Source organism: Barbus barbus (genome assembly GCF_936440315.1).
Source record: "Barbus barbus genome assembly, chromosome: 17".
NCBI lineage: Eukaryota > Metazoa > Chordata > Actinopteri > Cypriniformes > Cyprinidae > Barbus > Barbus barbus.
The window spans coordinates 30,507,075-30,531,835 of NC_136745.1; the positions used below are offsets into that span (position 1 = coordinate 30,507,075).

Consider the following 24,761-nt stretch of genomic DNA (forward strand, 5'->3'; position numbering starts at 1 on the left):
GATGTGCTCAGCGGCCACATTAACAAACATCCTGACGCTGCCTTCATCATCGCGGGGGACTTTAACAAAGCCAACCTCACGCAGGTCATGCCGAACTTTTATCAACATGTATCCTGTCCAACTAGAGGACCAAACAGACTGGATCATTGCTACACTCAGTTCAAGGATGCCTACAAAGCCCGCTCACTACCGGCTTTTGGCAAATCGGACCATGCCGCCATCTTTCTAACACCGAGATACAAACAAAGGCTCGTTCAGGAACCTCCGGTGCAGAGAGTAGTGACGCGCTGGTCCTCCCACTCAGAGACTATGCTGCAGGCGGCGCTTGATGACGTCGACTGGGACATGTTCCGGGCGAGTTCTTCTGATGTCAGCGAGTTCACGGATGTAGCATTAAGCTTCGTAAACACGCTAACCGAGCAAGCTACAGAAACAATAACGATAAGGACATTCTCCAATCAGAAACCGTGGGTGGACAGATCAATCCGTGCCGCGGTTAACACACGCACCGCCGCTTACAATGAGGCTCTTCTGTCTGGGAATGCGAGCGAGTACAAAGCATCGTGCTATGCTCTCCGACGCGCAGTAAGAGCCGCCAAACACAGATACAGAGAGAGAATTGAGTCTCATTTCCAGCTCAACGACTCTCGACGGATGTGGCAGGGACTGAGGACCATCTGTGACTTCGGAAACAAATCCTCCGCGGAGGTGAGAGCAGATCCGTTGCTGGCCGACGAGTTAAACATCTTCTACGGCCGCTTCGATGGCAACGGCGGCGGCGCGTTTCTGCCGACCAGCGCGTCTGGAAGCAACAGGCAGAGCAGCGACGATCCTGTAATCACCGTGTCGGAGGATGAGGTTCGGAGGGCGCTAAAGAAAGTGAACGTCAGGAAAGCAGCCGGACCTGATGGGATAACCGGCCGTGTTCTGAGGTCCTGCGCCGATCAGCTCGCTGGTTTGCTCACTTCTATCTTTAATGAGTCCCTTGCTACCGCCGTGGTTCCCACCTCATTCAAAAAATCCATCATTATTCCTGTGCCAAAGAACAATAAACCCTCTTGCCTGAATGACTATCGCCCAGTTGCCCTCACATCTATAGTCATGAAGGTTTTTGAGAGACTTGTAAAGAGCCACATTTGCTCCTCCATCCCTGATACTCTGGACCGTCTTCAGTTTGCCTATCGCCCAAACAGATCCACGGACGATGCCATTTCTCACGTTCTCCACTCTTCCCTCACACACTTGGATAGCAACAATGGAAATTATGTAAGGCTGCTATTCATTGACTATAGCTCAGCTTTCAACACTATAGTCCCCATCAAGCTGGCTTCTAAACTCACAGACCTCGGCCTAAACTCCTCACTCTGTGACTGGATTCAAGACTTCCTCACCGGCAGACCTCAAGTGGTGAAAGTTGGCCAGTTCACCTCAAACTCCATCACTCTGAACATAGGAGCCCCACAGGGCTGTGTCCTGAGTCCCCTGCTCTACTCTCTCTACACGCATGACTGCGTGTCCTCTCACAGCTCCACATCTATTGTCAAATTCGCTGATGATACTGTGGTTCTGGGCCTCATCTCCAACAACGATGAGACCGCATACTTGGACGAGGTAGAGAGACTCACATCATGGTGCCAGGACAACTGTCTCTCTCTGAATGTGAGCAAAACTAAAGAGCTGATCATGGACTTCAGGAAGAGACAGCAGCAGCCCTACACTCCTCTTATGATCAGTGGGACCCCTGTGGAGAGGGTGAGCAGCTTCAAGTACCTCGGTATAAACAGCTCCGAGAACCTGACTTGGACTACACACATCCAAACACAGGTAAAGAAAGCCAGGCAAAGACTGTACCATCTGCGACAGCTGAGGAAATTCAGGGTCTCACCAGCAATCCTGAAAACTTTCTATTCAGGGACCATAGAAAGTGTATTGACTCAGTGCATCTCAGTGTGGTATGGAAACAGCTCCAATCAGGACTGCAAAGCACTACAGAGAGTTGTGCGCTTAGCTGAGCGCATCTCAGGGTCTGCTCTCCCCTCTCTGCAGGACATCTACCTCAAACGCTGCAAAAATAGAGCTGTCAAAATAATCAAGGACTCAAATCACCCTGGTAACCGATTATTCACTTTGCTTCCATCTGGTAAGCGCTTCCGTAGCCTGATGGCAAAAACTGAGAGACTTAGGAGGAGCTTCTTCCCCCAGGCCATCAGGCTCCTAAACTCTAACTCTGTGTCATAACATCACTTGACTCCATGTAAATATCACCATATCAATAAGCTATTCATAATTTTTCTCTACCTCATATTGCTGCTATTATATACCCTGTACAACTTTTTTGCACATTATTTTTGCACATTCCTCTTAGTACTATTTAAGTCAACAACATACTGACCTGCACATTTATATTTATATTTATATTTTTTATCTATCTTTTTATTTTATTCTTTTATTTTATTTTATTTATTTTATTTTTTTCTACTTTTCTTCTCTTAATATTTGTATACTTTATAATTGCATTGTCCTTGGAGCGGACCTGACCTACATTTCACTGCTGGTTATACTCTGTATAATTGTGTATGTGACAAATAAAACTCTTGAATCTTGAATCTTGAATCTAGTGTACATCAAGTGAACTAGAGTTGATCCAGAGCTCTGAGTGATTTGAACATGCCTCCATGTATTAACGTTCATAATTTCTGTGATATTTTACAGAAATTTATGTCATATTGATCCAATGTGTGTGACATTAAAAACTCTGAATTTAACAAAACCGAACAACATTTAAATCTCTTAACAAACAAAACCGAACAACATTTAAATCTTTCTCGAACAAAACCAAGCGACATTTAAATTTTTAATCAAATAAAACTGAATGACATATACATTTCTTTTTAGAACAAAAAGGGAACCACATTTAAATCTCTTTTCTAGAACAAAAAACAAACAACATTAAATCTCTTTCTGGAACAAAACTGACCAACATTCAAATCTCTCGGTTGAACAAACACTGAAGGACATTTGAATCTCTTTCTAAAACAAAAACCGAACAACATTTAAATCTCTCAATTGAACAAAAACCGAGCAACATTTAAATCTCTCAATTCAACAAAAAACGTACGATATTTAAATCTCTCAATTGAACAAAAACCGTACGATATTTAAATCTCTCAAATGAACAAAAACCGAACAACATTTAAATCTCTCAATTGAACAAAAACCGTACAATATTTAAATATCTCAATTGAACAAAAACGAACAACATTTAAATCTCTCAATTGAACAAAAACTGTACGATATTTAAATCTCTCAATTGAACAAAAACCGAACAACATTTAAATCTCTCAATTGAACAAAAACCGAACAACATTTAAATCTCTCAATTGAACAAAAACCGAACAACATTTAAATCTCTCAATTGAACAAAAACCGTACAATATTTAAATATCTCAATTGAACAAAAACAGAACAACATTTAAATCTCTCAATTGAACAAAAACCGAACAACATTTAAATCTCTCAAATGAACAAAAACTGAACAACATTTAAATCTCTCAATTGAACAAAAACCGTACGATATTTAAATATCTCAATTGAACAAAAACAGAACAACATTTAAATCTCTCAAATGAACAAAAACAGAACAACATTTAAATCTCTCAAATGAACAAAAACTGAACAACATTTAAATCTCTCAATTGAACAAAAACCGTACGATATTTAAATATCTCAATTGAACAAAAACAGAACAACATTTAAATCTCTCAATTGAACAAAAACCGAACAACATTTATGTCTCTCAATTGAACAAAAACCGAACAACATTTAAATCTCTCAATTGAACAAAAACCATACGATATTTAAATCTCTCAATTGAACAAAAACCGAACAACATTTATGTCTCTCAATTGAACAAAAACCGAACAACATTTAAATCTCTCCATTGAACAAAAACCGAACAACATTTATGTCTCTCAATTGAACAAAAACCGAACAACATTTAAATCTCTCAATTGAACAAAAACCATACGATATTTAAATCTCTCAATTGAACAAAAACCAAACAACATTTATGTCTCTCAATTGAACAAAAACCGAACAACATTTAAATCTCTCAATTGAACAAAAACCGAACAACATTTATGTCTCTCAATTGAACAAAAACCGAACAACATTTAAATCTCTCAATTGAACAAAAACCGAACAACATTTAAATCTCTCAATTGAACAAAAACCGAACAACATTTAAATCTCTCAATTGAACAAAAACCATACGATATTTAAATCTCTCAATTGAACAAAAACCAAACAACATTTATGTCTCTCAATTGAACAAAAACCGAACAACATTTAAATCTCTCAATTGAACAAAAACCGAACAACATTTAAATCTCTCAATTGAACAAAAACCGAACGACATTTAAATCTCTCAATTGAACAAAAACCGAACAACATTTAAATCTCTCAATTGAACAAAAACCGAACAACATTTAAATCTCTCAATTGAACAAAAACCATACGATATTTAAATATCTCAATTGAACCAAAACCGAACGACATTTAAATCTCTCAATTGAACAAAAACCGAACAACATTTAAATATCTCAATTGAACAAAAACCGAACAACATTTAAATCTCTCCATTGAACAAAAACCGAACAACATTTAAATATCTCAATTGAACAAAAACCGAACAACATTTAAATCTCTCAATTGAGCAAAAACCATACGATATTTAAATCTCTCAATTGAACAAAAACCATACGATATTTAAATATCTCAATTGAACAAAAACCGAACAACATTTAAATATCTCAATTGAACAAAAACCATATGATATTTAAATATCTCAATTGAACAAAAACAGAACAACATTTAAATATCTCAACTGAACAAAAACCGAACAACATTTAACTCTCTCAATTAAACAAAAACCGAACAACATTTAAATCTCTCAATTGAACAAAAACCAAACAACATTTAAATCTCTCAATTGAACAAAAACCGAACAACATTTAAATCTCTCAATTGAACAAAAACCGAACAACATTTAAATATCTCAATTGAACAAAAACCGAACAACATTTAAATCTCTCAATTGAACAAAAACCGTACGATATTTAAATCTCTCAATTGAACAAAAACCGAACAACATTTAATTCTCTCAATTGAACAAAAACCGTACGATATTTAAATCTCTCAATTGAACAAAAACCGAACAACATTTAAATATCTCAATTGAACAAAAACCATATGATATTTAAATATCTCAATTGAACAAAAACAGAACAACATTTAAATATCTCAATTGAACAAAAACCGAACAACATTTAAATCTCTCAATTGAACAAAAACCATACGATATTTAAATATCTCAATTGAACAAAAACCGAACAACATTTAAATCTCTCAATTGAACAAAAACCATACGATATTTAAATCTCTCAATTGAACAAAAACCGAACAACATTTAACTCTCTCAATTAAACAAAAACCGAACAACATTTAAATCTCTCAATTGAACAAAAACCGAACAACATTTAAATCTCTCAATTGAACAAAAACCGAACAACATTTAAATCTCTCAATTGAACAAAAACCGAACAACATTTAAATATCTCCATTGAACAAAAACCGAACAACATTTATGTCTCTCAATTGAACAAAAACCGAACAACATTTAAATCTCTCAATTGAACAAAAACCATATGATATTTAAATATCTCAATTGAACAAAAACAGAACAACATTTAAATATCTCAATTGAACAAAAACCGAACAACATTTAAATATCTCAATTGAACAAAAACCGAACGACATTTAAATCTCTCAATTGAACAAAAACCATACGATATTTAAATCTCTCAATTGAACAAAAACCGAACAACATTTAAATATCTCAATTGAACAAAAACCGAACAACATTTAAATATCTCAATTGAACAAAAACCATACGATATTTAAATATCTCAATTGAACAAAAACCATACGATATTTAAATATCTCAATTGAACAAAAACCGAACAACATTTAAATCTCTCAATTGAACAAAAACCATACGATATTTAAATCTCTCAATTGAACAAAAACCGAGCAACATTTAAATCTCTCAATTGAACAAAAACCATACGATATTTAAATATCTCAATTGAACAAAAACCGAACATTTAAATCTCTCAATTGAACAAAAACCATACGATATTTAAATATCTCAATTGAACAAAAACCGAACAACATTTAAATCTCTCAATTGAACAAAAACCTTACGATATTTAAATATCTCAATTGAACAAAAACCGAACATTTAAATCTCTCAATTGAACAAAAACCAAACGACATTTAAATCTCTCAATTGAACAAAAACCATACGACATTTAAATCTCTCAATTGAACAAAAACCATACGATATTTAAATATCTCAATTGAACAAAAACCGAACAACATTTAAATCTCTCAATTGAACAAAAGCCTTACGATATTTAAATATCTCAATTGAACAAAAACCGAACATTTAAATCTCTCAATTGAACAAAAACCGAACAACATTTAAATATCTCAATTGAACAAAAACCATACGATATTTAAATCTCTCAATTGAACAAAAACCGTACGATATTTAAATCTCTCAATTGAACAAAAACCGAACAACATTTAAATATCTCAATTGAACAAAAACCGAACAACATTTAAATCTCTCAATTGAACAAAAACCATACGATATTTAAATCTCTCAATTGAACAAAAACCGAACAACATTTAAATCTCTCAATTGAACAAAAACCGAACAACATTTAAATCTCTCAATTGAACAAAAACCGTACGATATTTAAATCTCTCAATTGAACAAAAACCGAACAACATTTAAATATCTCAATTGAACAAAAACCGAACAACATTTAAATCTCTCAATTGAACAAAAACCTTACGATATTTAAATATCTCAATTGAACCAAAACCGAACGACATTTAAATCTCTCAATTGAACAAAAACCAAACGACATTTAAATCTCTCAATTGAACAAAAACCGTACGATATTTAAATCTCTCAATTGAACAAAAACCGAACAACATTTAAATATCTCAATTGAACAAAAACCGAACAACATTTAAATCTCTCAATTGAACAAAAACCATACGATATTTAAATATCTCAATTGAACCAAAACCGAACGACATTTAAATCTCTCAATTGAACAAAAACCTTACGATATTTAAATATCTCAATTGAACCAAAACCGAACGACATTTAAATCTCTCAATTGAACAAAAACCAAACGACATTTAAATATCTCAATTGAACAAAAACCATACGATATTTAAATCTCTGAATTGAACAAAAACCGTACGATATTTAAATATCTCAATTGAACCAAAACCGAACAACATTTAAATCTCTCAATTGAACAAAAACCAAACGACATTTAAATATCTCAATTGAACAAAAACCATACGATATTTAAATCTCTGAATTGAACAAAAACCGTACGATATTTAAATCTCTCAATTGAACAAAAACCGAACAACATTTAAATATCTCAATTGAACAAAAACCGAACAACATTTAAATCTCTCAATTGAACAAAAACCTTACGATATTTAAATCTCCCAATTGAACAAAAACCGAACGACATTTAAATCTCTCAATTGAACAAAAACCATACGATATTTAAATCTCTCAATTGAACAAAAACCGAACAACATTTAAATCTCTCAATTGAACAAAAACCAAACGACATTTAAATATCTCAATTGAACAAAAACCATACGATATTTAAATATCTCAATTGAACAAAAACCGAACAACATTTAAATCTCTCAATTGAACAAAAACCATACGATATTTAAATATCTCAATTGAACCAAAACCGAACAACATTTAAATCTCTCAATTGAACAAAAACCAAACAACATTTAAATCTCTCAATTGAACAAAAACCAAACAACATTTAAATCTCTCAATTGAACAAAAACTGAACAATATTTAAATCTCTCAGTTGAACAAAAACCATACGATATTTAAATCTCTCAATTGAACAAAAACCGAACAACATTTAAATCTCTCAATTGAACAAAAACCGAACAACATTTAAATATCTCAATTGAACAAAAACCATACGATATTTAAATCTCTCAATTGAACAAAAACCGTACCATATTTAAATCTCTCAATTGAACAAAAACCGAACAATATTTAAATCTCTCAATTGAACAAAAACCGAACAATATTTAAATCTCTCAATTGAACAAAAACCGAGCGACATTTAAATCTCTCAATTGAACAAAAACCATACGATATTTAAATCTCTCAATTGAACAAAAACCATACAATATTTAAATCTCTCAATTGAACAAAAAACGAAAGATATTTAAATCTCTCAATTGAACAAAAACCAAACAACATTTAAATCTCTCAATTGAACAAAAACCGTACGATATTTAAATCTCTCAATTGAACAAAAACCGAACAACATTTAAATCTCTCAATTGAACAAAAACCAAACAACATTTAAATATCTCAATTGAACAAAAACCGTACGATATTTAAATCTCTCAATTGAACAAAAACCGTACAATATTTAAATCTCTTTCTAGAAAAAAACCTGTAAAGTGGACATCAAGTGAACTAGAGTTGATCCAGAGCTCTGAGTGATTTGAACATGCCTCCATGTATTGATGTTCATAATTTCTGTGATGATTTATGTCATATTGATCCAGTGTGTGTGTGTGTGTGTGAGATCCGTTCATCAGCGGTTATCGAGCGTGAACACGCTGCGGTCCCTCCCTGCAGATTCCTGTTAACACAGCATTAATTAACGGCCGGCGTGAATCAATTGTAGTCCGTCAGTGAGCAGAAAGCAATGGTTCTCTGCAGTGTGTGAACAATCGTTTTGCTCATGTCTATGTGTGTGTGTGTAGTTCCTCAGGTGCGGGCGGTGCTTTACTCCACCTGTTCTGTTCACCCAGAGGAGAACGAGGAGGTGCTGAAGACGGTCCTCTCACAAACACAGGAGAATGACTCCACAGCGCCGCCCTACAGGTGTGTGTGTAAACGTACATCTCAAAGGTGTTATCTCGTGATCACAAAATCAATTTTCTGTGTACTTGAAAAGAAAAGGGAATTGAGTAATAATGCTAAAAACAAATTGTTTTTCAATTTGGTTCATTCGGGGCTAAAACGGTCTTCTTTTGTTCTAGTTTACTAAAAGTTTACTAAAGTTTACTAGTTAGAATGAAATAAAAGGATGGCTAATAATTTTCTTCTTTAATGAAAGTGCATTGTGCTAATAAGCTATGAAATAACAATAACATCAAGTAAATCACTAATAATTCTTTAACAATTTTTTTGTAATTTTTATAGTGTTAAATTTGTATATTGTGTATACACTGAAAAAATATATATTTTTACTTAGATGTTTTTGTCTTGTTTTCAGCCAAAATATCTAAAAATTCTTAAATCAAGAAGGATTTTCTAGACAAGTAAAAAATATTTGAAATAATTACTCTAATTTAAGTGAGTTTTTGCTTAGAACAAACTAAATTATCTGCCAATGGAGTAAGCAAAATAATCTTATTTCAAACTGAAAAAAATATATATTTTGCTTACCCCATTGGCAGATTATTTTGCTTTACAAAAACACTTAATTTTGACTTGTTTTTCTGAAAACAAGACAATAATTTTTACTAGAAAATCTTTCTTGATATTTTGGCTGGAAACAAGACAAAAATCGAAGTAAGAAAAGCATTTTTTTGCAGTGTATATATTACATTTATGAATATATTTATATTAATTAACAAATTAATTAAAATGTATATTATATGTATATTTTATGTATAAATATACATTAGTTTTATATAAATATAATTTATTTAATATTTTATTATATTGTGTATATTTTATACATAAATATAAGTTAAATAATTTTAAACAGTTGATGAATATTTTATCTGTAAGTGTCATGATGTTATTTGTCATGTTGTACAGCTTCTGCCAAAAGCAGACTTGTGATTTGATGATCAATTACTGCTTTATTCTGAAACAGAAGTAATTTAATAAATAAAAAAATAAACATAATGGAAGTAGTGTAAGGGACAAAGCATTTTTATGAGGCATCTGACAAATTAAAATATTTTTTCTGCAAAACAATATAGCATCAAACCATTTTTAATGATTTAAATACAGGTTCGACTAAATACTGATGCCTTAATATGGGGTTTCTTGAATATTTATAAGTCAAGGGACTTGTTTCACCAAATTTCAATAATGACCCAAATTGTGTTTGTGTTTAAGTGGCTGGATAGATTGAGCTAGTCATGATTAACCAATCAGCTGTGTGCAGTGATAATTAACCCCGCCCCTCTCTGACAGTGAGCAGCTGAGTATAAAGCTCAGTGTTCAGTGAGGCGCAGAGAGTGTTGAAGGAACTTCTTCACACACAGTATCAGCTCTCATAAATCTGTAATTTCAGCCCTTTTGTCTGTCTATTTTGTGTGAGTTTGTTAGATGGTTACTAATAAGTTAGAGATTGAGAAAAATCCCTGTTGTGGATCGTGCTGAAAGACAGATTTGCTAGAAGTTTTTGAAGTATTTAGATCATCAGTAGCTGCAAACAGTGGAAAGGCCTTGATTCTGGACACTGTCCATGACTCTAGCTGTCTATATAAAGGAACATCAAGATGTGATTTTGGAGCTAAATCATCACCGTTAACTTAAAGACAGAAAGAACAGAAATGCATGCTGTTACGTTTAAAAAGTACCTCATGTCCAGCAAGAACTACAAACTAGCACTGATCTGTTTTAACTCCTGTTTTGCTCACAAATTGCAGTAGAGAGTCACTCTTGAAGGGTTTTTACCCTTGAGCGTATTCGTTAGATTAGCTGGTTTTCACTGACTCAAAAGAATCCAGTTCTCTCACACTGTAGCCGCAGTTAAAAGTGGACATTTTATTTTTATTTTTCATTAAAATGTAGTTATTTTGTTTTGTAATATTACAGATGTAATACCACCTCTTTTTTTTTTCACATTGCATTGCTTAAAACTTCCGGTCTTTATTTTGGTGAAAACTGAAGAAAGAGCTCCACATTTTCTTGTGTAGTTGGCACCAGTTTTCATCGACTTCTCATTAGAAATCTGCTTTGATTACGTATGTTTAATTATTTAGCAAACAGTTTTATCCAAAGCAACTTGCAAATGAAGTAAATCTCGGTCTAAAAGAAACTGAATATTGTTAAAATGAATATGATTTGCTTAGTATTTTCAGTGCATTAAAAGCAGACTGCAGCACAGACAGGCAGTAAAGTGAGTTGTGTGTGTGTTTGAGTATGAAAGCAAAATGCACATTCACTGTGCATTTTAATTTATTTAGTGTAATAACTGCACTAGGCCATATCGTGATTTTTAATATATTTTGATTTAATTGTGCAGCCCTGTTGGAGGAGGACAGAAAGGAGTCAAGCTGCACTCATAGTTCCCAGTGTCAGATAAATGAGTGATTGTGAGCAGAGGATAAATGTCTCTGGTCTCTTTCTAGTTCACTCTTAGTCTCAGTGCTGCATTGAGTGTTCAGATGAAAATAGCAGTTCACACAGATTCTGGTGTTACACACTTTACAGAGAGAAATATCTACCATTTTATTAGGACAAAATGACACCGTGCAGAATTCAGTGAAGCCAGGATAAATAAATAAATTCAATCCCAGACCTGTAAGCCATGAAAGACAATAACTTCTTTTTTTAAGGGGAAATATTTGCCTCCTTTTAATAAGGGCAACTTTTTGAACCTCTTTAAATGTATTTCCTTTCATGTAAATTTTATTCCGTAAATGCAATTAGACTAGTAAGACTCTATAGGGCTAAACTCAGTATCAGCTAAATCTAGTTTTCCCTGCAGAAATGGCATCTGAAGTGGCATTTAGGTTTACTTGCATGGTTTAATCCATCTTAGAGATTACATAACACTGTTTATATATATAAAACATACTGAATAAAGAAATTAAATGTTTGAAAAAATAACTTATACTCTAAATATGAAACAAGCCACTGTCTTAAGTGAGTCATTGAGTCATTCACTCAACCAATTCGCTCAAACGGCTGATTCATTGAGGAGCGATGCAGGTGATTGGCTGTGTCTGAAATCGCTTGCTCTCTGAATCCGTGCTTCTGAAAATATAATTACTGCCTGACTGTTCAAGTATGTTCTATAAAGTATGAATGTAGTGTGTGTGTGTATACTTCATTTATCATGTTGTCATTGTTGTGACCCTCCAGAATCAGTTGCATCGCTTCACTGCCTTTCACAAATGTGACCCTGGAGCACAAAACCAGTCTTAAGTCGCTGGGGTATATTTGTAGCAATAGCCAAAAATACACTGTATAGATCAAAATTATCTTTTTCTTTTATGCCAAAAATCATTAGGATATTAAGTAAAGATCATGTTTCATGAAGACATTTTGTAAGTTTCCTACCATAAATATTAAAACGTAATTTGATTAGTAATATGCATTGCTAAGAACTTCATTTGAACAACTTTTAAAGGAGATTTTCTCAATATTTCGATTTTTTTGCTCCCTCAGATTCCAGATTTTCAAATAGTTGTATCTCAGCTAAATATTGTCCGATCATAACAAACCATACATCAATGGAAAGATTATTTATTCAGCTTTCAGATGTATAAATCTTTTTTTTTTTTTTTTTTAAATGTACCCTTATGATTGGTTTTGTGGTCCAGGGTCACAAAGCTGTAAAGTGTTCATCAGATCCACACTTCAGAATTTTATGAACACTTCAGGCATTTAGACATACTACTTAGTTCACATCTTTTTTGCTGTCTATATAGTATTGAAGTATGCAATTTTCTTTCTCAAAAGGATGATTTGGCTTACCTGATTCGTTTAATGCAGAATCATTCACAACTGTTTACACCAGCAAAAGTTGTGCTGTGTCTGTGGATTTATTTTCACTGGCAGAATAGAGCAAAAACAGTCGATTATTGTGTCCATAATAGCATATTTATTTAATATATTATACCATTGGATACAGTCTAACATAATGATCTTAAGAGGAGGACAAATGAGTGGACTGACACTCCTGGTTCAAAATCAATGTGGTTTTGAATTTCATAGGAAGGAGGTAAAAAATGAAGTAATGTTTTTTGTTTTTCTTTTGTTTTATTATAACCTGCTTGACTGACCACAGTGGCAGCCATAACATAAGCAAATGTGTGTGTGTGTGTGTGTGTGTGTGTGTGTGTGTGTGTGTGTGTCAGGTTGAGTTCTCCGAGTCTCCTGCAGGACTCTATCACTGAAGATGATGAGGGATCAGAGGAGATGAAGGCCAGATTCTTCAGACTGGAAGCATCAGATCATAGTAATGGCTGTTTTGTAGCTCTGCTCACACGAGAGGTACTGAACATCAGCATTATCATTTCCAAAAACAGTTACTGACCCTCCTAACGGCCCAAAACCAAATACTCAAGTATTTACACAAAGTGAGAGTTGAGAATAACATAAATGAGAATAAACTCAGTGTGACTTGACGTGGATCATCTGATCAGAAACTCAAAAGAAATCATTAGTTCAGCATTTAAAAACAAATTACATATGTTTTACCCTCATTTGTGTGTTTGAAAGAACTTGAAATGTGGTTAAATTGAAAGAAATATTTGTCAGAATGGGATACTTGCATACTATGTAGTATACTATATGCTGCATTTAAAAAATAATTATGCAGTATGCAGCGACGTTTCAGACAGTCGTATGTTACACTGCTGTCACATCTCATCGTTGCATGTTTAATTCATTGTGTGGTGTGGAAGAATGTAATGAGTAAAGAAGATAAAAGGTCAGGCCCATTGAAAAGATCTGGTCATACACTGTGCATTATAGCAAATAGCTCTGTAATGAGAGGAAACGGTTATTATTTCTGATCGAGCTGTTTGTGGTTACTAGACAATTACTATTGATGTGTTTAGACACTATCAAATCAACACACACACACATACATACATATACACTCACTCTATGTAAAAGCATCTGACAAATGCATAAAATATATGAAATGGTTGGATAAGAATCATTATCATTATAAGGGGGGGTATCATTATGAAATATTTTTCTCAAATGCACGTTGGACACAATTATTGGCACCCCTAGAAATTCATATTAGTAAAATATATCTGAAGTATATTCACATTCATATTCACAATTTTGACCACTCCAGTGTGATTATGAACATGAAATTATCCAGCCATGGCTTCCTGTTTCACAGAAATATAAATAGGAGGGAAAACAAAGCCCAAATTCCCTTAATCATCCATCACAATGAGAAAAACCAAAATATATTTCTGATGTGCAGCAAAAGGGAATTGAGCTTCACAAATTAGTGAAGTGGCTTTAAGAATAGAGCTAGAGGAGTGAAAATCCCCATTTCCACCATCAGGGCAATAATTAAGAATTTCCAATCAACATAAAATGTTACGAAACTGCCTGGAAGAGGACGTGCGTCACTGTAAAAAAATAAAATTATATAAAAAAAAATTGAGCCAACTTAAAATGTTATGGCAACCAGCTTCAGAATATTTTTTTTAGTTTTCTCAACTTCCTGTTTTAAGTTTATACAACAAAGTTGAATCTCCTACAAAAATAAGTTGAGAGAACTCAATCTGCTGAAGCTGGTTGCCTTAACATTTTAAGTTGGCTCAATTTTTATTTTTTTACAGTGTATATCGTCCTAATGCATGGTGAGAAGAAGAGTTTGAGTGGCTAAAGACTCTCCAAGGACCACAGCTGGAGAATTGTATAAAATAGTTGAGTCTCGGGGTCAGAAAACCTTAAAAAAAAAAAAAGAAAAAGGTCAAATAGCACCTACATCCCTACATGCTGTTTGGGAGGGTTTCGAGAAAAATTCTCCTAGCTCATCCAAAAACAAACTCCAGCATATTCAGTTATCAGACACGACTGGAACTTCAAATGGGACTGAATTCTATGGTCAGATTAAACTAAAAAATGAGCTTTTTAGCAGCAAACACTCAAGATGGGTTTGGTGAACACAGGGATAAAACGTACTCCATGTGTACAATGAAATATACTGCTGTATTTTTGATGTTGTGGGCCTATATTTCTGCTGGAGTTCCTGGACATTTTGTTTAGACACATGACATCATGGATTCTATCAAATACCAACAGATAAATCAATAAGTGACTGACTATTAGAAATCTAATAATGGGCCATGTTTGGACCTTCTAACTGGACAATAATCCAAACACAAACCTCAAAAACAACACACAAATGGGTCCACAATATATTTATATATTGCAGAACCTTAATATGTTTAACTTATGTCAAAATTTGGTAATTCTGTATGTTGTCTGAGCATTGGCATCCTCCGAAGTCCTCTGAGTGGTTGGAATTATCTTTCCTCAGGTGTTCGGTCATCTCAGATCATTTTAAGGGTTGGATCCAGACTGAAGTTTCTGTAAATCCTAGTTACCACGGGATGTTAATCAACAGAGAAACAAATAGAGACATAATTAGCGTAGCTGCTGTTCCATCTAACCAAAAATTATTTGTTCAACCCAAGCTAAAGAATAATAATAATAATGTACATTTGATCAGATATAACTGCAAGATTATAAGATGCATTATGTGAATGCTTGGCTAAAGAGATGTGTCTTTAATCTAGATTTAAACAGAGAGAGTGTATCTGAACCCCGAACGTTATCAGAAAGGCTATTCCAGAGTTTGGGAGCCAAATGTGAAAAAGCTCTACCTCCTTTAGTGGACTTTGATATCCTAGGTACTACCAAAAGTCCAGAGTTTTGCGACCTTAGAGAGCGGGTTGGATTGTAGCGTGGTAGAAGACAAGTTAGATACGCAGGTGCTAAACCATTTAGGGCCTTATAGGCAAGTACTAATAATTTGTAAATGATACAGAACTGAATAGGTAGCCAGTGCAGAGACTGTAAAATTGGGGTAATATGATCATGTTTTCTTGACCTGGTAAGAACTCTAGCCGCTGCATTTTGGACTATCTGTAGCTTGTTTATTGAAGATGCAGGACAACCAGCTAGCAGTGCATTACAATAGTCCAGTCTAGAGGTCATGAATGCATGAACTAGCTTTTCTGCATCAGAAACAGGTAGCATGCTTCGAAGCTTGGCAATGTTTCTAAGATGGAAGAATGCTGTTTTTGTAACATGGGAAATATGATTTTCAAAGGACAAGTTGCTGTCTAATATAACACCCAGATTTTTGACTTTAGAGGACGTAACAGTGCATCCGTCTAGTTGCAAATTGTAATCCAAGAGATTGTGTGTACTGTTTTTTTTGGTCCAATAAGTAATATCTGTCTTATCTGAATTTAATAGGAGGAAATTATTAGTCATCCAATCTTTTAAATTTTTTACACAATCTATTAGCTTAGTTTAGAAGTTTCATCTGGTCTTGTTGAGATATATAGTTGAGTATCATCAGCATAACAATGAAAACTAATCCCGTATTTTCTAATAATATTACCAAGAGGCAACATGTATATTGAAAATAGAAGAGGACCTAGGACAGATCCTTGTGGTACTCCATACTTTACTGGTGATAATTGTGATGACTCTCCATTTAAATGAACAAAGTGGTAGCGATCGGACAGGTAGGATCTAAACCATCTTAAAGCCTGCCCTTGAATACCAGTATAGTTTTGTAATCGATCTATGAGTGTGTCATGGTCTATAGTGTCGAACGCAGCACTAAGATCAAGTAATGCTAGCAATGAGATGCAGCCTTGATCTGAAGCAAGAAGTGATTTGTAATTTTAACAAGTGCAGTTTCTGTGCTATGGTGAGGCCTGAAACCTGACTGAAATTCTTCATAGAGATGATAATTTTTTTGCAAGAAGGAGCACAATTGAGCAGACACAACTTTTTCTTAAATGTTAGACACAAACGGTAGATTTGAAATGGGTCTGTAATTTGCCAGTTCATTAGAATCTAGTTGTGGTTTCTTAATAAGAGGCTTAATAACCGCCAGCTTGAATGGTTTTGGGATGTGGCCTAAAGATAACGATGAGTTAATAATATTGAGAAGCGGTTCTTCTGCTACAGGTAACAACTCTTTCAGTAGTTTAGTGGGTACAGGATCTAATAAACATGTTGTTGGTTTAGATGCACTGATAAGTTTATTTAGCTCTTCCTGTCCTATAGTTGTAAAGCACTGCAGTTTTTCTTTGGGTGCGATGAATGAAGCTGAAATACTAGACGCAGTAGATTCTACATTTGATATTGTATTTCTGATGTTATCTATTTTATCAGTAAAAAATTCATAAAGTCATTACTATTAAACTGTGAGGGAATATTTAGATCGGGCGGTGTCTGTTTATTTGTTAATCTAGGCACTGTGCTAAATAAGAACCTTGGATTGTTTTAGTTATCTATGAGTTGAGGGGGGCAACAGCTTCTAATGTATTAGAGAAGATAGTGCCCATGTTGCTAGTCATTTCGTCTAGTTCATGTGTATTTATGGGTACACAGAGCAGTTGAGATAAATCAGGCAGGTTATTTGTGAATCTGTCTTTGGAGGCTGGAACAATAGTTCTGCCCGGACGATAACGCGGAGCCATATAACTAATATCAGTAATACGCAGCATGCACGATACAAGGAAATGATCAGTAACATCATCACTTTGAGGTACGATATCTATATCAGTAAGATCAATTCCATGTGATATAATTAAATCTAGCGTATGATTAAAACGATGAGTGGGCCCGGTGACGTTTTGCTTGACTCCAAAAGAGTTTATTAGGTCAGTAAACGCAAGTCCTAACGCATCATTTGTATTATCAACATGAATGTTAAAATCTCCGACAATTAGCACTTTATCAACATTAACTAGTAGATCTGAGAGTAAATCTGTATATGGCCCTGGCCATAAAAAATTTAATTGTTTTTGTTCATTTATTTTGCGTTTTTCTGGTTTAATCACGATCAGATTTTTTCTAGATCCTGCATTAAATTTATATTTTGACCTCGCTATTCGGGGAACAGACACAGTCTGTATAGATTGGACAACGACATTTGAGCCAGATTTCTGTATATTTTTCTATGTGTGTGCTAGTGTATAATCATTAAAATTAATAATATAATCTGAGAGAGCGGGTCTGTGAGCTGGAACGGATACGGTTCTTTAAGGATGATTATTTGTGTGCGAGATGTTGTTTTTGCTAGTGTATGCTCAAAGCATGCTGGGAGGAGTTTCTCTGGGGTTTGATGGAGACGCTCTTTGTTTCTCATGTCCGTGTTCTCATTGACTAATCCTGCTGTGTCTGTTGAGGAATCCCGTCTTTCCCTCCCTTTGCTTTCATCTGCAGCTAAAAATAACCCAGCAGAGAGACTGAAAGAGAGAAAAGACTCCATCAGCCTCCTGCTGGATCAAAGTTAAACTCCAGCAAACGACGTGATGCATACCATTCATATACGACGAGTTAGATTACTGCGATCCGTCATATTTATTCTGCGCTGACAGTCAGGAAAACATCATCAAGCTCCATATCCTTCCTGCTAGGACCAATAAAAGCCACTAATAAAGATCATTGTCATTCGCTTAAAAAGGTCTCATAAAAAGGCTATTAGACGTGTGTGGGAATATTACCCTCCTCCCGTAACACACGCTTTTACGATGCATCAGTACAGTCACACCTGGGACTAATAAAGTCTTCAGCTGCGTTCAGACCAAAGAAAGCTCTGTTTCTGATCATGAGAGTCCGTTTCAGTGTGTGACCTCGTGTTCAGCTAAAGGACAATCATAATGAGCGTAATCTGGGGCCGGAGCCGCATCAGAACCACAGGACGGGCAGTAAATGTGTGATGAGGAGGAAGAGGGCAGGACGTATTGAATAATTCAGCCCTCATGTCTGCATGTGTTAGCATCAACAGGGCAAAACCTCACGTCCTCAAACACACACACACACTCACAAGCTGAATTATTCACTGTAAGAGTGTGTGTGTGGTGCTGAGACAGCAGTGACCCTGGAAGAAACACACTCACACAGATCCAACATGCTTCACAAAGACAAGACCTAATTTATGAGATTTTTATTTTATTTTTTTTTCCTGAAAATTTTTAAAAGTTTAATATAGTTGGGTGCTTTTTTTAAATATACAGAGATTTAGCTCTAAAAATATTTCAGGGAAATAAAAATTAAAGTTAAAATATTTTACTATTGTCTTTTTGTTTTTTTTTTTTGTTTTTTTTTGTTCTCATCATCCATCATTTGGCCTTTGGTATAAATTGTTAAATTTTTACAGTAATTCTAAAAAATACAGTACAAAAGTATTTTGGGAAGCATTTCACCACAGTTCAGCTGATTCACAATTTCAGATATTTTATGCGTTTGCCCATTTATTTTTATGCATTTTAAAGTTATACAAAAATTTTAGCTCGTATTTCAGGGGAGAAAAATTTTCAAACTTTTTTTTTTTACGTTTTTTTACTATTTTGACCTTTTTTTATTTGTCGTATGTATTATTATTATTATTATTATTATTATTAATATTATCTTTTGGCTTTTTTTTTTTTTTCTTTGTTTTCCAGTAGTTGAGAGACAGAAACACACGCTGCTGTTTTCATCTGTTCCTTGTAATGCTGTATGATTTTCCACTGAAATGATTTATTTGAGGTAGAAAGACGAGACTGTTTGTGTGCATGTGATTTATGGATCAGATGTGGCATTATTCTGCTTCTCTCCTGTTTAACCTCCATTCTGGGGTGACCAGCCTTAATTCACACACTGTGTGTGTGTGTGTAATATATAAAGTTATAACTATAGCTCTAAAATATATTTTTAAAATATAGTGCAGAAGTTCCCCTTAGTTCAACAGGTTTTTATATGTTATGCTTTTGTCAGATGTATTTATCTAAAGACTCCTCAGAACATATACAACACAGTGTTTCAAATACACTTCAGCCTTTCTTTTGTTTGTTTTTTTGTTTATCTCCTGCGCAGCCTGAACCAGAAGTGATAGAAACGCCACAGGAAGTGCTCGCTCGTGCAGCGGCCAAAGGCCTGTTAGACGGCCTCCAGCTGAACCAGCCAATCAAGAAAGAAAGCCGGGGCCGACGGTCCCGCAGAGCACCTGCCAATCAAAAGTGCTCTGTGAAGACACGCCCACGTGCCACACAGAGCAACCAATCACGTGTGGCGGAATTTTTGAACCGTGAGATGAAAGGAAGCAGCTCAGAGCCGACATTGAGTCGTCAGAACAGCAGAACTCAGTCGCCTCGGAGTCCAGCACACTACGGTTACTGCAATTTAACAAATACACATAACATTAGATTTAGCTTGATTTAATTGTTAACACAGTGTCCTAACAACACGCGACGTGACGATTCCAGTGACGAGCAATTTGGGACATTTCGTGTGTCGCCATCAAAGCTGGTTAGGACAAAACCTCTGATTAACATGGAAAAGAGACCTTTTATCGTGTGTAGTTAGGACACAGTGTAATCCTAACATTTTTTCAGAGTAAACTACTGAGGAAAACTAACCAAAGTTCTGTTTACTTCTGTATCTCCGCAGATAAACCCTCTAGATCTCAACGTCCCTCTCAGAGCGGTTTCTCCAGGACAGGCTCCGCCCCCAGCCCCGCCCCTTTGTCCAGTTCGTACCGTAAAACTTTGACTCGTTTAGCCACGGCTGTGGTTTCCACCAATGATGATCACTCCTCCCCGCCTCTCAAAGGCCGACAGGAAGTGCTTCGGCCGACGACCGTCACGTTTCCTCCTGTTCTGTTGCCAAGCGACGGTCCTCTTCCTCAGAGGTGGAGCCACACCCTTCCTGCCCGACCAAGCCCCGCCCACACAAACCTGCATTTGCGTAACTCGACACCAGCGCTCCCTCGAACCCAAACGCCGTTCAGACTGAATCATCTGCGGCCGTGGCTCTGACACGCATTAGTCATTCTTTCACTCTCTTTCTTAATATTGAAGACTTAATCCCAGATATATCTGTATAAGAGCCCAACTAACTCATTATTACTAAACTTGAGTGTCACTGCCATCAAAACATGCATATTTTCCAATGTCACTTGAGTTTACATGCAAATAAAACACGCTGAGACACTTTTGTTTTGATGTCATTTATTTCCACAACATGATACATTAATATGGTGTAAAAATGAGTGTCTTTAGTGGTGGATCTGGTTTAAAACACCATTCTGTGAGAAATAACATTCCTGTGTTTGTTTGATATCTGAAGCTTATTCTTTAGCCGGGCTTCCTCGTGTGTGAGCGTCTGAAACACTCTACGCAAGTACGCAACATCTCTTAGCAAAGCAAGCTCTGTTCATGCATCACTGCGTTCCACTGTTCATAATGCAATGCAAGTATGTTTGCATCTTCAGCTCTGCTACAAAAGAGCGTTGTGACCGGCATTAGTGCAAATCAACATTCTCTAGTTTCTTAAGGAGTCACGGTGGAGAAATGGTTTTTAGATGGGGTTGAGATTTAAGGTTACTTTCACAATGTGGGATTTCTTAATGAAAAAAAAAAGCATGGAACTTTATTTTACCATTTAAAAATTGATGCAGTTATGAAAGTGGATGTTACACTCCAAAAGGGCACCAAAATAAGAGGGTTTTCTCACTTTAAAACATTGAAGTGGGTCCAACCAGCTATTCGATGGGAATGATCAAGGTTAAATCAACATTGATATTGTGAAGCGGTTTCAACATCAAGTAAAATTTAATGTTAATTTATATGTATTTTGTTAACTTTTTTTTTTTTTTTTTTTACCAACATTTAGCATTAAATCAATGTATTTCGACCACATTTTACAATGTTGAATATATATATATATAATTTTTATTTATTGTTTTTACCAGTAAAAGCTCTTTTAGTGTAATTGTACAAACGTCCAGCTTCAGCTGCTGCTTTATGTGTACTTTTTCTGTCAAATCTCGACTGATTTTATCAAGTAAACGTCAGAATATCTGCAGTTATATCTCCAGATGAACACTTTCTGGACTGAAGCAGCTCAGCTTTATTTGATTCTCCATCAATCATTTTTTAGTCTCAAATCTGATCATCAGGATCTTTTGAGGAGCGTTTGTTTCCAGAAGCTTTACTTTCACTGTTCCTCAGCGGAGGAATGATCTTCATCTCACATCTTCTGAGGAGCGTTTATTTCTTCATCTCTCAATCAGCATTGCATTATATGTTTGTATCATTTCAATCTCACTGAGACATATTATTGCAGCGATCACTAATATTTATATCAGTATCTCCTGCACTGTGATAAAGATCTCATTGATTGACATTACAAGTATCAGAATATCATCAAATAAATATCATCTGCAGCAAATTCATATTTTTGCTCAGTTTGATTTTCTTAATAAAACTGAGCTGTTTTTTCCATTTTCTCACTATATCAGACTATATGAGCCATAAAAGCCTGATGGAGGAAATTAAACACTTTTTTTATATATATATATATTGTCTAAAGGTTCAATAAATGGTTTCATTTAAACAAGCAAAAAAAAACAAACGGACTAACTTTGGCATCTTTTAGCTGGACATCTGAACAAAAACATCTGGTTTAATGTCATTTTAACATGTTTTTTTTTTCTTTCTTCACCACAGGATCATGTTGAGTTTGTACAGAAGCAGCACAAGCGTTCACGTCTGTGTTTGTGTACTTGCGCAGAGACTCTTTCAGGCCGTAATGTTTAACTAAAGGAGTGTTTGTGTGATCAGAAAATCCCCGTTCCGCTCTTCATTACAGTATCAGACTGAGCAGATGTTACAGACAGACAATATTCCCACTGAACATCATGATGAAAGATGATAGATCAGCCAGGCCATGAGTCTCTGACATTTTACACACTTTCCAAAAGCGGAAAATTCACTCTAAATTTCTTGGGGAAAGATACATTTTCAAAGGATCCAATTTCCCGAGCGTGTGTGGTTTGAAATGAGACGCACTGAATCCAGGTCACGCGTGTGAAGACTTGCATTGATCTGAACGTGACTGGATCAGTGCCACATGAACACTGACGCCCTCAAAATACTTCAGTGAGAATGTGTTAGTGTAAGGCAGACGCATGCTTCATTCAGCGCAGTTACGCGCAGACGACATCTCATTCATCTCACTCCTCCTCTTTATTTGTTATGTTGGCCTGTGTTTCTCTTCTCGTTTGCATCAGTAAATACACACACACACACACACACACACCTGCTGTCCATCACAGCTGTTCTGCTCCGTCATTGGTGGGGAACCTCGGGGACGGGCTTCTTTTTCAGAGTGTCTATAATTGATTGGACGCCGCGCTTGACGCTGGACGTTACGCGGCAGGTGACTGAGTCGGTAGGGGGCGGAGTCAAGGAGCCAGACTTCCCCAGACACTTCTGATACCGCAACTAGAGAAGAAACACAGATTTAACCCTTAAACGACTAAAGAATGATGCACTTTAATGCAATCTAACACTATGTACAGAATCTGTGGCATGCTGTCACTCCAAACGGAAATTAACTTATCTTTCAGCTTGTAAAAACTAATAAAAATGCTATAGTTTGTGAGCAAACAAGGATGCAAAATGCTTGACTTAAACACAAAAGTTGTGTTTCTTGAGTGAATGTTTTGTGAGCAAACGCAAAACTTCTTGAAGGAACAAAGTTGTGAATGCAAAGTTTAAAAATATTGATATTTTGTGAGTTAATGTTTGTGCGTAAACAAGTTTTGAGAGCTTGATGGAATGCAAAAATTTTCAAGCAAACAAAGCTTTTGGCTAACAGTTTTTGGCTAGCGCAAAATTTCTTAAGCAAAGGCAAACATTGTGAACTAAGAAATATTTGCAATGCTTTTGCATTCAATTGCAAAAATTGTGTTCCCTCAAGAAACTGCTAGTTTGTAAAACTGCATTTGATCTTAAACTTTTGCATGTTTCTTTTTGCTAACTCTTAAAATGTTTGTTCATTTAAATTTTGCATTAGTCAAAAACTGTGAGCTGTTTGCTCACACAATGTTTGCATTTACTCAAACTTTACATTTGCTAGCAAACATTGTTCCCTCAAGAGTTTTTGCGTTTGCAAAAATGTTCCCTTGAGAATCTTTAAAACTAGAAACTTTATGAAAGTTTGCATTCCTTCGAGAAACTGTTTGCTTACAAAACGTGCGTTTCTTTGAGAAACTTTGCATTCATTCTCAACTTCTCAGGAGAAATTGTTATTCCCTCAAGAAATTTAGTTCACTCATAAAACTCGACTCAAAATGTTTGAGTTTGCCAAACACTGTTAGCTTACATGATGTTTGCATTCCCTCAAGAAACTTAGTTCAAACTGGAAAAACTGGTTCACTTGCAAAAATATTTGCTCTAAAACTTATTTCCTCGATCTTTGTCTGCGTCACAAAATTTGTCAACTCTCAAAATATTCCCTTTGAGAAACTTGAAACGGTGTATGCTTATGAAAGTTTGCATTCCCTCACAAAAATGTCTGATTTTGCATGCAGTCTCAAAAAATTTGCTTTCGCTCACAGAACTTTAGTTCATTCAAAATGCTAGTTTTCACTTAATTTAATTGTTACCCAAAAACTTTTAGCTCACAATGTTTGCATTTACTCAAACCTTGTTTGCACAAAACCTTTGTAAACCAATTGTTTGCTCTCCAAACCTATGCAATTGCTCTCAATACAAGTGCACTGCCTCAAACTTTACATTCACTCACAAAACATTTGTAAGCTAATATTTGCATGAGCTCAAGAAACGTTGCATTCATTCCCGTGAGA

The 24,761-nt window shown here is 35.2% G+C and overlaps 2 protein-coding genes across 2 annotated transcripts in view; one reads left to right on the forward strand and one right to left on the reverse strand.

Moving 5' to 3' along the window:
- The window catches only part of LOC306882911 (putative methyltransferase NSUN7), a 47,339-nt gene extending 26,237 nt beyond the window's left edge, over positions 1-21,102 (forward strand). The window contains exons 10-13 of the mRNA XM_079437908.1: positions 8,914-9,034; positions 13,261-13,396; positions 19,985-20,279; positions 20,558-21,102. Of these exons, the coding sequence (XP_079294034.1) occupies positions 8,914-9,034; positions 13,261-13,396; positions 19,985-20,279; positions 20,558-20,925 (920 nt within the window). The 3' untranslated portion in view covers positions 20,926-21,102. The remainder of the gene's footprint in view (positions 1-8,913; positions 9,035-13,260; positions 13,397-19,984; positions 20,280-20,557) is intronic.
- A 7-nt stretch (positions 21,103-21,109) lies between these two features.
- LOC306882910 (amyloid beta precursor protein binding family B member 2-like) overlaps positions 21,110-24,761 on the reverse strand; it is a 41,006-nt gene continuing 37,354 nt past the window's right edge. Inside the window, exon 14 of the mRNA XM_079437907.1 lies at positions 21,110-23,394. Within this exon, the coding sequence (XP_079294033.1) occupies positions 23,239-23,394 (156 nt within the window). The 3' untranslated portion in view covers positions 21,110-23,238. The remainder of the gene's footprint in view (positions 23,395-24,761) is intronic.